General features: G+C 29.9%; 1 protein-coding gene across 1 annotated transcript; it reads left to right on the forward strand.

The window, feature by feature from the left end:
* Window positions 1-9,153: 9,153 nt before the first annotated feature.
* On the forward strand, window positions 9,154-11,904 carry LOC141641758 (UDP-glucose 4-epimerase GEPI48-like). The gene is made up of 2 exons (XM_074450407.1): window positions 9,154-9,278; window positions 11,529-11,904. Exons 1-2 carry the CDS (start codon window positions 9,154-9,156, stop codon window positions 11,902-11,904), a joined length of 501 nt encoding a protein of 166 aa, XP_074306508.1.
* The last annotated feature ends 2,328 nt before the right edge of the window (window positions 11,905-14,232 follow it).

Genomic DNA, 14,232 nt, shown 5'->3' on the forward strand with positions numbered 1-14,232 from the left:
AAGACAATGGAAACTTTATTGGTCGGGATTGATAGGTTTAGTATCGTCATTTCTTAATGACTTTACTTTTAACATTACCTTGTATCAATTCCATTATTATCTTAACTTCTTGAACCTCGTCCTCATCTTAACGGTTTAAGAGAATGCTCCCACTCATTTTAATGAGTCTTTGCTTTGAGAAGCAAAATTGAATTCATGAAGATTACTCTTCATTTGTTCGTTTTAGTCTTAAAACTTTCATTGAAGTGGTTGCGTTATTTTGGTCAATTACGAATTCTGAAAATCTAATCACCAAAACAATTTATCGCTTCAAGGTACTTAATTCAATTAAGTATATGAAACATAATCCATTGTAAGTAGAAGTGTTAGTCAAGAATCAAAAACCTGTTTGATAATGAATAACTTTAATCTATACTCTTTACAAGAGATCCTTAGCAATGGTTCATTCGAGGTCTTTAGAAGAAAAATTCAAATTTTGTCTTTAGATACGATGTTTTAATGGAGTTTTGAATCGAAATGATATCGTATATGAATTGTGGTAAAGAAATAGAACAATATGATAACGGAATAATGGAAAACTTTGACATTTATCGTTTTATTAATACTTGTAAATAACAAGTAAAGCATTTACATAGTGACCTCTACCCAACTATGATAAATGATTCCAAGACCCAAATTCATATTAACTTGGGCACGGTATGGCCGATGAAACCCTTATCAATATAACTCGGTGGATCAACGCTTTAATCGATTCTACTTTTAGAACTCTTGGTCGATAAAATTACTCTAATATTTATCTATAGCCCGGAACACATGCAACTACGGTCGCGAATACTTCCGTTGAGCTCAATCCAAATTTCGAATAAATGTGTCCATGATCCAAATCCACATCAACTTGGGCACGGTATGGCCGATGAAACCCTCATTAACATGAACTCGGTGGATTAACACTCATCACCCACTTCCCCTATGTAACAAGGTTTGTACCCCGGTAGGGCCGAGTGCACTCCCTCGCGAAATAGGTTTTCATGGTTTCTACTATTTGGTAAGGCTATGTCTCAATTGTTTTGTTTTAGCGAGAGGTCATGTCAATTTATTATCTATCACGTTTTAAGTGAACTAAAGCGGTGAACTACGATAATTCTAATTGACACGGTCGATAAACTCAATAAAATAAGGATGCATGTTTTAGTTATGGCGATTTAGCGATGCATGTGACATAAAAATAAAATGCAAGCATAAAGATAAATAAATCCTAGTATGGCCTTTCCTAAAATAGAAAAACTATTTAACTATTACATATTCGGAAACCAACTCCATTGGTCCCTTGAACTTCGGTTGTGGCACGCATCTCGAGGTAACACCGTCTTTATGTATCGCCATTCTTGAAGAAATCCGTCTTTGGGAACTCCGGAATGAATAAAATTACATAATAAATTACATAATTTCCTATTATACATTTGTAACTAAAATAAAAATAAATCTATTAAATTACAAAACGGTGATACGAGATCACAATAAAATTACAACCGAATCGATATTCCCATACATTTCGGGAAATACCAATTAAAATCTAAGGCCATACTAAGTAAAATTACATAATTCAAAATTTCATAAATTAAAATTATGACAATCATAAAGAAAAATGCAGCATTATAATATGTATGAACATGCTCAATTTTATGCTAAATCGCCTTTAATTATCCAATATCGTATATTACTCGGTTTTTACGGATTTGCGTGATTTCAACATTTTACAATCACAAAAATACATAAATTCATATTTATGCAGAAGTTAATTACCCTAACCTCTTAGGACTCAAAATTTAGTCTTCACTAATAATTTGATCATAATTAACCCATATTTTATAAAATTGTTCATAAATGGACCAAAAATTATAAAAATAAGCTATAAACTTCAAATAAATCACAAAATTTCAAATAAATTCACAATTTGAAATTTAAACTCATGAACATTCTGGAAAAATACCATGACACTCATAATGTTCAAAATCTTAGGTTAAAAATTTCGAAACTTTTTCCGGAAAAACAATGTTGCGGTTTATCGATTTTTAATAAAATAATCATAAAAACATGGAAAAATTATATTCATAAACTTTTCAATTTTAGATCTGAAAAAGATGATAAAATGCAACATTAGACGTTTTTCCTAAGTCATAGATTATGTTTTATTAATTTTCCACTAATAATGTCACTATTTATGCTATTTTTCTTCAAAAATCCATAAATCATGCAAAAAGACTTCTTTATAACCAATTATTTTACACACATCTTGTAAAATTGCATGTGACAACATATTAATTGTCTATGACCAGATTCAAAATTTAACTCATATTAACCTATTTTTCACCTAAATCCGAATTTAATAATGAAAAATTCATTTTTCGAGCATAACAAGTCCAAAAATTATGAAAATTTACAGGTTATCTCAAAATAATATATGTGACAACATATCCAAAAATCAACTGAAAATTCAAAGTATATCTAATTTTAGACCAAAAATGACATTTTTACTCATAAAATCATATTTAAATGCCATTATTGTAAATTATGAACAATAAAAATCCATAAAATTAACCAAAATATCCTAAAACATTTTAGGACCAGAAATATTAACATGCATGAATTAATTTCGTGATATATCATAATAACACAAATTTTACAAGTTTTATTTGTTATTCTTATAACTCGGAAAAACTTTTAACCGATTTGCATGCAAACAATCGTGGCTCTGATACCGATTGAAAGAAATGTAGATCTTTATACATACTAACATACTCATATATGTTAAAATTAATTTGTCATAAAATTAAATATGGATTTTATGCATGCAAACTAAAATAAAAGAAGATAATAAAACATTTTCTCACCATATGAAATTCGGTCATATTGGGCACCAACACGATCTCCTTCTTGTTAGTTCTTGAGCTTTCCATTAATGGATGAACATACTTGACTTCAAATTAGAAGCCCTCCAATTAGTAGCACCCAAAACTATCCCTTAATCCCACAAACTAACATGTACTAGATGTTTGTAGTGTAGTTTACCTTAAAATCTATTACTAATACTCATATACTACTTTTAGTATTATTAGTGTTTGATTTAAACAAATTAGATTCACAAAAATGAATTTTGTGAAGAACAAGAGAGAGAAGGGAGATTTTTCATAAAAAGTAAGAATGAAAATTTATAAGAAAGAATTATCTCTAATTTTCTATATGGAAAACCGGTTGGGAGGACATAGGTTAGACAAATTTTTCTTCCCAATTTGCTTTTGTTCTTCACAAGAAAAGCTAGCTAGTAGTAGGTGTCATCATGATGTTTATTTTATTATTTAAATAACAAAAACCATCAACACCCACTCACTACATATGAAAACGGTTTTCCTTGTAATATTGAGTCCATTTTATTTTTGTCAATTGTACAATTGTATGTCATGTGACATGTGACATGTCTTATGTCTTGTTTTAATTTAAAATGCATATTTAACAAATTAAATATCATTTATAAATTAAATAAATCATATTTAACAAATTGACTAGTAATATAAAATTACTTTCTCATAAAATGGTCATTTAATTACTAGTTAGTATAATTCACAATATCTTGTAATTATAACTCACTCATCATTCTCATCTCGCGTGTTTCGCAAACACCGATTAATTTTAGTAATATAACTTCTTAAATTACTAAATGAAATCTCATTTAATCACATTATAATAAGATGTCATTATTCTCTCTCTTATAATAATTTGTTCAATTTTAAGGAATTAATTAATCTGTATCGGTATACAATTAATTAACCTTTTCAATTAAGGGAATCGTCCTTTAGGTGTGACCTCAAGGGATCAACTGATCACCACCGTCGCACGACAGTAATGTCAAACTCTAGCCAACCAATCATTACCAATATGTGTGGACCAGTTGACTATATATATGTAATGTATCATCCCTTTCGTATTCTTGGTATGAGATTTAATAATGATATTTAAATCATGTGATCGCACTATTGTTGAGGACACATTTCCCAACATGAGTTTGGTTTGGTGCGTATGTTTTCAGAATTTATGTTGCATTTTGTTTTTGTTGTTGTGTGGGGAGAGTGTTAGTGTGTTTTATTTTGTTGAGGTTTGAACTTCGGGGATGAAGTTCTTTTTAAGGAGGGAAGACTCGTAATACTACGGTTTTACGAGTCTTTGGGTACTCTATCGAGTGGGGCTTACTCTGTCGAGTAAGTATGTTTGAGTAACGAAACAGTAGTCTGCCTGTCGGGTACTCGATCGAGTAGCCTTGGCACTCGATCGAGTAAGTCGGTCTTTGGGTGATATTTGACGGGTTTTGTTAATAAGGCGGATTAATATAAAATACTTTTCGTCATCTTCCTTAAACACTTTTGCAAACCTAATCTACTGATAAAGAGAGATTTCATTCTACGTTGCTTTGTTCTTCCACTTTATTGACAAATCCCGGAGCTAGAGGAGTCGGTTTCTTTCGTTCTTGATATCATTGTGAGCCCTACGTCAAGGGTAAGTCTTACGTACCATTTTTATAGCGTTTGGGTAGTTTTGGTAAACCCTAATTTGGGAATTGGGGGTTTTATGGTTATATTGTTGTGGTAGCGATTGTATGAATATGTGTATAGGAGAAGGGTTCGTAGAAGAAAGGTTTTGAGACAGCTGCTAGATTGTCTGAGTTGTGATTGCATTCCAGGTAGGGTTTCCCTACTCGATATTAATTACATGATTGTGGTGATTGTGCTGTAGTTAGTAATTGTTGATTGTTTCAGACGGTTGTTGAGGTTGTATTGTGATTACTGTTTATCTGTCTGTGTTCTTCGGTGTGCGTCCCTGGCTGAGTGGGGTCACTTGCGGGAGTGGCTTCACGCCCTTGATTTGCCTTCTGTGGAACCCGCCACAGAAGGGATGTGCACATTAAGGAACCTGGGTTTATCGCTCGATGAGATAAGCGGGGCTTAGGTGGGAACGGCTGCGGTCCCCCACTGGCGGTGTGGAGTGTCTGTTGCGATTGATACTCTGCCAGGACTACACACTTTAGTGTGTAGTCAGTTGTGTGGAGATTGATGATAGAGATTGGGGATTGTTGTGTTGATTGAATTGTTTGACAGTTGTTTCATGTTTAGTTTATATCGTGTAATTAGTACTGACTCCGTTTAATGTTTTGTAAAACTGTGGTGATCCATTCGAGGATGGTGAGCATTTATTGAGCAGGTTTGATATGACGCTTTTGGGCTAGCTGGGATGAGTTATCACATGGATTAGAAGAGTCTTCCACTGTGTCAGACGATGTCTTTAGTTTCCAGTTTGGCTAGTAGACATTTGGTTTTGGATCTTGTATTTGGTTTATCAGTTTGGCTTTGAACATGTAACCATTTAAATTATATTTACCTTTAAAGTATGTTTCGTTATTGTCTATGATAATCATTGCCTCGGGTAACCGAGATGGTAACGTTTCTATACCTGAGTGGTCCTGGTAAGCCACTTGGAGTACGGGGGTGTTACACAAAAATTAAGAAAAGAAAATAAGATTAACTAGTTTTATACCCGTGCAAAAAAATGCACGGATTTATTATTTAAATTTAGTTAATTATAAAACGATAAATAAAAAGAAACAGATTATTTTTAAAATCTATATTATGTGTTCACATATGAAATTAGCTATATTAATATTAATTATTATTAATCACAAATGAGTATTGTAAACTTTCAAAAATATGAAATTGGTTATATATAAAATATACATAATATAAATATATATATATATATATATATATATATATATATATATATATATATATATATATATATATATAGAATAAGGATCTTGAGAGTCTAGCCTCTTAGGGTGAGTCCGTCCTACCAATCTGAGACGTCCGATCAAACTTCATCAATGGTTCAGATTTGACTTCAGATTTGACGCGCGTTACAAAGGGTATTTTTGTAATTTACTAATACCTTATAAAAGCCCCTTTTTATCTGATGTCAGAGTCATTCATTCCCAAATCTAAACTTTCTCTATCTACATTTTCCTAATTCTATCAAACCCACGACTTTCCTCCTGTCAAAACAAATGTGTGAAAGAAGATTCGAACGACGATTTCTAAGGCATGCGAATCTTGGAATTTAATTGACGCTGACACCAGATCAAATTGTTGTTGTTGTTCGTAAGGTTCGTCACTCTATCTTTGATGAACAATTGTTTAAACCTAGATTATGAATTTTGGTCATATTTGAGATGGTGATGGCTTTGTTTTTGTGTATTTCATAATTGTCTGCTGTATTTGAGAAATTTGCGACCTAATATTACATTATTTAGGTCGTTTGTTGATTTTGCGATTCTAAGTGGCTGTCTTTTATCTGAGTAAATATGTTATGGAAGTAAATCTTCGAATATGTAAGGAGTTTGATTGATAGGTTGAATAGAGAAATTTGAGTCGTATTTAGATCATTCGTATTCTTTGATTGACATATTGTTGATTTGATTAAGTTGTTCGCTATTCTGTTCTATTGATTTGATGATTTTGTACTTATTGCAGTAAGATGAGTGATCTCTTTTATGGAATTAGGTTAGGATTGTGATTTTCTAAGTGAATAATGTGATTTTCTGTTAGTGTATATTCATATTCTATACATATGTGATAATAATGGTTCAAATAATTTGTCTAATTGTGTTTCCGTAATGATGCGAGGATGTTGAGATACTGGTGTAATTAACAATGTTATAGTAACAGTATACCTATGGTTCGATAATGGTGAGCTTATGGTATGACATAATTGACACTAGTTAATTTGTGTTACAGTTTTGATGTATATGTGTTACACTAATCGGCTAAGATCTGTTAGTGGAATGTCAACGATGTTGTGAACGAAGTTATGTGTTCGCTCGCAAAAAAAAATCTTCTAATGTAATATCTTTACTTTCTTAATGTTTTTTTTATTATATTTTCCAGATGTATTCTACGAATTTGTTAAATTTAAGCGGTAATTTAACTACTTAGCGTTTGATATATTAAATGCATTTCCTTACTTTCTGTTTTAGTTAGAAGTTCCATATATTTATATTACACTAATTGTATAACGGTGTTACAGTAATTATATAGCAGTGTTACTTTTTAAATCGCTCGCAAAAGATGCTGCTGATGTCTACTTTCTTACTGTTTTTTATTATAGTTTCCTAATGTATTGTATGGATTCGTTAAATTTAAGCTACTAACAGCTTAACGTTTGCTATATTAAATGCATTTCAATAATTTCCGTTTTAGTTAGAAGTTCTGTATATTCATGTTACTTTAATTGTATAACGGTGTTACAGTAATTATATAGCAGTGTTACTTTTTAAATTGCTCTTCAATCAACAATATGCCAATCAAAGTATATGAATGATTTTCTATTTTTCTAACATTAAATATAATAGTAGTATGTTACTTTATGATACCATCATTGTATATTCGTAGTATGTGGATAGTAAACTCTACGATCGTATACTTTTAGCTTATCTTTTAACTACGAATTTTGTTTAGATATCGATTCTTGACATTCATAGTTCAAAGCTTTGAATTATGTAGCGTGTTTTTGTATGGATGGGTGTGTTGATTCATCTGGTCACCAGGAGTCAAGTAGCTTTCGTTTCGAGACAGAAAGCTATTTTTGTACATTCTACCTAGATTGCACAATTGGCATTCCCAAGAAAAAGTCGAAGTTTTTATACTGTTGTTATTGTGGAGACTCTCAAATGGATGGATAAGGATAGTTGGGTCAAGGGGTTGTGCTATCAGGTGTATGAGATTAGCAATCTAGGATGTAATTAGCTTTTGAAATGCTTTATTTTTAACACCTCCTATTTTTTGTGATATAATAGTTAACATTGTCTTCTTCGGATGTATATTGTTAATAAGCAAGCTAAGTTTGGCAATTTTGCTTAATCTACTATAGTATATGGTTGTTCTTTTCACTTTGAGTATAATAAATGTTTCGTATTGGTCATTGCTTCATGTTATTTATGATGTTCAGGTTGTTTAGGAATGTCATTCTTTTAATGGGTGTCACTTGGTTTAGAGGAGACCTAGGTTAACAAGTGGGGCTATCAGTATTAGTTCCATGTCAATATAAATGTGAATGGTGATGTTTGGGAGAGTTAAATTCTTTTTGAGATTTGAGATTTGATTTTCTTAGACATGCTTTCAATACTTGGAGTACCTGTACATATTGGAAAACAAAATGGAGACAAGGACTAACCTGACTTGACTAAAATTTCTCTAGTTGAGCTGAAAAGGTCAACACTGAACTGGTTAAAAAATTGTGTACTATGGATATATGCTGATTCTTATCTACTATGAAATTCGATTTCGACACTGTCTCGTCTATTAGCTCAAAAGGTAGAGCAATGTGCTAGTGCACATGATGTGGGTTCGAGCCCCACATAGACGAATATATACAAAGTAATACTAGTACTTGTTACTCTATGTAATAATACTAATTTTTCTATGTAGTAACACTGAATATATAAAGTAGTACTTGTTAAAACATATTATATCAATAATAGTAAGCCCATGTAGGAATTGAACCTACATCCTTTGCGCAATTGCACAAATGCTCTACCAATTGAGCTAATGAGCTAGTTTAGTTTACTAGAAATTTGATAATCCAGCAACACACTAGAATTGATAAAGTTGTCATATTGTAAGTTCATAACTCACCAATGTATTACACTGACTTTTTTGTCACTATGGTATCCGTCAAAATTGGTGGCATAGGAGAAATCATTTCCGACAGAGAATCTAAAAATATAATGCTAGGTACATGATGAACCCAATTCAAGTGTGTCACTAAATTTCGTAGGATAAATAACTAGTTTTCCAAGCAATGAAAGTGACAATAGTTCTTTTGATAATGCCAAATAAAAAAAAACAAAGATGACCATTGTTTTGTAGAAACTTAAAGTATGCGCACCTTGGTCCACGAATAAGGATTCGGAAGAAGCAATGATATGCCTGATCCTGAATTAGTTGGGGCTTGAACGAATGCGAATGTAACTAATGACAGAATTGAAGTATACTGTTAAATAATGCAATGTGAAACCAGAGTAAGTTAATGCAAGTAGTGCAACAATATGAAATGGAAAAGAGAGAGAAGAGAAGACCAATTTCGAAGACGAAGCATCTAAAAGCCAAGCAACCAAGGCCACCAGTGAGCCAAAGCATAAGCGGGTCAGTTGAAACATCTCTCTCTGATTCCACAAAGTAATAGAACAACTGCACCTCTACTGAATCTCCTGCTCCTACAAATCCAGTTTGAAGGGTAAATGGATGACGATCTTGATAACCAGGCAGATACTCCACTACATGTGGTCATCAGATAACACACTTAAACTATCACAATAACCAAGTTAAACTTGGAGTAATTAACACTATAACACAATCAGACTAACACACTTTGTTGACAATATACTTTGAATGTGTTACAATGACGGTAAAATATATGTTACACTAATAACTCGAATGTGTTACAATGACGGTAAATATGTGTTACACTAATAACTCGAATGTGTTACAATGACAATAAATATATGTTACACTAATAACTCAAATGTGTTACAGTGACGGTAAACAGATGTTATACTAATACCCGAATGTGTTCCATTGTCGGTAAATACATGTTACACTAATAACTTGAATATGTTACAGTGACATTAAATATATGTTACACTAATAATTCGAATGTGCTACAATGATGGTAAAATACATGTTACACTAATAACTCGCATTTGTTACAATGACGGTAAAATGTACTAACTAAATGATGATTATTTTGAAAAAATGACCACAATAATGGAGTTTAAAATGATCTCAACATCACAAGAAATCAAAATTTGAGAAAGTGATTTAATTCAGATTTCCATTATTGAACTTTTTCAAACTTTGCATTATTGAAGGCAAATTCAATTAGTGTTTCAACAAGACTAAATAAAATCTAGCCATATTATGTCACAAAGGGTCAATTTAAGTTCTACATACTCCTGCAAATTCATTTCACACAAGAAGGTAACAAATTTCAAAAGCTTACATATTATCGATCAATATCATAAACAAACTGAATTCATACTTGGAATAAATTAATGCAACAAGGCTTGAATTCAAACTGTCTCATGGACATCAATTTCTAATCATAATGTTAAATCCTCTGAATTTTATTCTCAAATCGACTAACTAAATGGATATTCATACCTATTTTACCTGGTTTGGGTGAGTAATCCCGTCAATTGATGGTTCAGATGTTCACAAAATCACAATCTAACATTAATTCGTATCCTTGATCGATTATTGTTCCTTCTTGTGGTACTTTTCTGGAATTTTGGTTCACTTTTCTTTAGTATTTATGAATTTGGGGATTATTTTATTAATGAGAAGAAGAATATCTCTGACGAACGAGAAAAATTCAAGGGAGAAGAGAAAGAGAGTGAGAGATTTTCGTGAGTGGTAAAAGGATACAACGAGTTTGGTTCTAATTTTTAACCTAGATCGCGACCGTTGATTAGATTAGATCCTATGGTTCTAAGAGGTAGGACGGACTCATTTAAAACTCTGGACTCACCGGATCTCATTTGTATATATATATATATATATATATATATATATATATATATATATATATATATATATATATATATATATATATATATATATATATATATATATATATATATATATATATATATATATATATATATATATATATATATATATAAGGTCCTTTTAACTTCCAGTCATGGATATTAGCAAATACTTCTTATAACTTAAAAAAAATAAAATATTTATCAATTTAATTAAAATTTTAAAATAATGTGTATAAAAAAAGACATAACTTACTCATACCCACATAAGCAAAAAAAAAAGTACAATGAAAATTAATCATAAAATAAATTTAAAAAAAAAAAAAAATTTAAAGAAATTAAATATTAAAAACAGTGTGTATAAAACAAAACATTACGCAAAAAAAAAATTACAACGAAGTTTAGATATAATTAAAAATAATATAAGACAAAAGAAAATGTATTATATGAAGAAATATTAATTGAAAAAATAATTAAAAAAAAAATAACGCAAATAATGTATTTTCGTAAATACATAAACATACATATAAGGAATAATCATACCGTATAAAGAAATTAATACAGTACATATATTAAACCGTAGCGTATACAGGATTGTGTACGTATATTAGAGGTATATATAAATATACGAAATATTAAAGGTATACATAAATACTAAATATAATAAAAGGTATTAGTAATAAATAAGAGTTAAATATAAATTAGGAGAGAAGTTTTTTTTAATTAATAAAATATGTGGCAAAACCGAGAACATTAATTAGGGGGGGTAATTAATGAAAGAATCAAGGGATTAATTAGATTAAATAAGATTCTTTTAGTTGGACAAGTGGCGCGTTATTATTGGTGGTGTATGAGGATCTCACTTAACGGTGTATGGAAGTGATTATAACACTAAAGATGGCACTGGAGTTAGAGACTACATCCATGTGGTTGATTTAGCGGATGGACATATAGCAGCTTTGAAGAAGCTATTTGATACTGATATCGGATGTGAAGTCTACAATTTGGGAACTGGTAAAGGTACAATCGTCCTTGAGATGGTTACTGCATTTGAGAAAACATCTGGGAAGAAAATCCCGCTTGTAATGGCTGGACGACGTTCTGGGGACGTGGAGGTTGTATATGCCTCAACAGAGAAAGCAGAGCGGGAACTAAACTGGAAGGCCAAATATGGAATTGAGGAAATGTGTCGTGATCAATGGAATTGGGCTAGCAAGAATCCATATGGTTACAACCCAGCAGATGATAAAGAATAATCAACGTCCTGCCACACCATCTTACCACTTCGGAAGCACGTCCTGCCACACCATCTTACCACTTCGGAAGCAGCCTAATAGTTAGGAATCTAGGTTGAAATAATGCGGAGGAATGCGAAGCTCCTTGGTCTTTAGTTAAGCATACAATCTTTAAAGTAAATGACCTTAGGACGAATTTTTGTATCTTATTCTTAAACATACAAGTCATTTATTTCTATAAAATATAATTAAAAGGCTACCCTAAAATGACTAATAAACGTCACGTAGATAAAGCCACGTATGATCTAAAAATGCCACGTAATGCCATGTAAATATGAGCATCAAAACTCATTGCCACGTAATTGTCTTATTTTATAGATTTAATTCATTTTTCTATAAATTAGTTTAATTTATGTAACTCTTACAAATTTACATCAAAATTTCATAACTTATAATCAATATTGACATTTTAATTGAACTTTTGTAATAAAAACATGTTAATAAATGTCATAATTTATACTTAAAATTGAGATTTTAATTGAAATTTTGGTAATAAAACATCTATAAAATATAATTAAAAGGCTACCCTAAAATGACTAATAAACGCCACGTAGACAAAGCTACGTAGGATCAAAAAATACCACGTAAATGTGAGCATCAAAACTCATGCCACGTAATTGTCTTATTTTATATATTTAATTCATTTTTCTATAAATTAATTTAATTTATGTAACTCTTACAAATTTACATCAAAATTTCATAACTTATAGAAATTATTGACATTTTAATTGAACTTTTGTAATAAAAACATGTTAATAAATGTCATAATTTATAATTAAAATTGAGATTTTAATTGAAATTTTGGTATTAAAACATGTTAATAAATTAAAACTTTTCATATTACTTAACATGCACCCACCATTTTTATTAACACTTTTTCCAATTTATGTCATTTTTTTAATTAAACATTATAATAAGTTGATTAAAACTCTTCATAATACTTAACACCCACCAAATTAATTAAAATTTCTTCCTATCTAATTAATTTTTGTAATATAATATGTTAATAAATTGATTAGATTTCTTTATATTACTTAATACCCATAATTTTCATTAACATTTTTTCCTATTTAATTCACCTCTTGAGTTGCTCAACAATCAATTATGTAATTTAATAATACCACAAAATAAATTAAAAATAAAATTAAAATATGGGAGTCTATGGTTGTGTGATGGCTATAAAACTTATAATATCTATGATAGTTTCTATTCACAATATTTATTTAAAATTTATTACTCATTTGCCCATGAGTTTCTATGTTATGGATTATATTTTATGGTTTATTTTATTTATTTGATTATAGAGAGTATATTGAGTATTATTATTGAGTATTGTTGTTGTTATGTCCAATAAAGTATACTTTAATTTGTTATGTTATTGGTTTTATAAATCCTTTGATTTATATTTAAATTCGTGTTTTCCATTTGGTTTAATTTCAATGATTTACATGTGACAATATTGATTCGTTTGTGAAGTTTTTGCCATGTTGATGTTTTACCTTTTGGTGAATATATTTTTTATATGAATTTTAAAGCATCATGAAATGTATGTGAATGCAAATAAGACAAAGCATCACGTGGATAATCTGAAGAGGGAAGAAATACAAAAGGCACGTAACTGAGGTAAAATCTATTTATACAATATAATTAAAAGACTACTTAAAACATTTAATTTTAATTCACATGGCATTTTTATAGAGGTTAATACTAATTCATCTATATTAATTACTTAATTATTTATTTTTATACAATATTATAAAAAGGCAAAACTATGTATTAAAAAGTTAATTATCTCTAAAATTGTCACATGCTTATAAATACCAAAAAAAAAAAAAAAAAAAAAATTGTAGTTGCAATCACTAAAAAACTAATATAAACTCTTTATTTTACTCTCATAAATTTGGTTATTAATATACCTATTTATTTAACTTTAATTCCATAAGATAATTAAAAAGCAAGCGATACTATCTACCATTATTATTCTGCATGTCATATTTTAATTTCGGAATATAATTTCTAAACCATTCTCATGCAAAGTAGATTGTGTAAAAAATAATAATAATAATAACAATAATAATAAAGCAAACCTTTCACATTCCATTTCTCCTTACACCATATTTATGTCTATATTAGACTTCATAATACTGAGAAAAATCTATAACTCTATAATCTAAATAAAAAATCTATAATCTATAAATCTAATTAAAAGGCAATCCAAACTATCTACCATAATCTATATGTCATATTTAATTACATACGATAATATCTTAAACCACTCTTGTATAAAGT

The sequence above is a fragment of the Silene latifolia genome, chromosome 2 (genome assembly GCF_048544455.1).
Source record: "Silene latifolia isolate original U9 population chromosome 2, ASM4854445v1, whole genome shotgun sequence".
NCBI classification, from domain to species: domain Eukaryota; kingdom Viridiplantae; phylum Streptophyta; class Magnoliopsida; order Caryophyllales; family Caryophyllaceae; genus Silene; species Silene latifolia.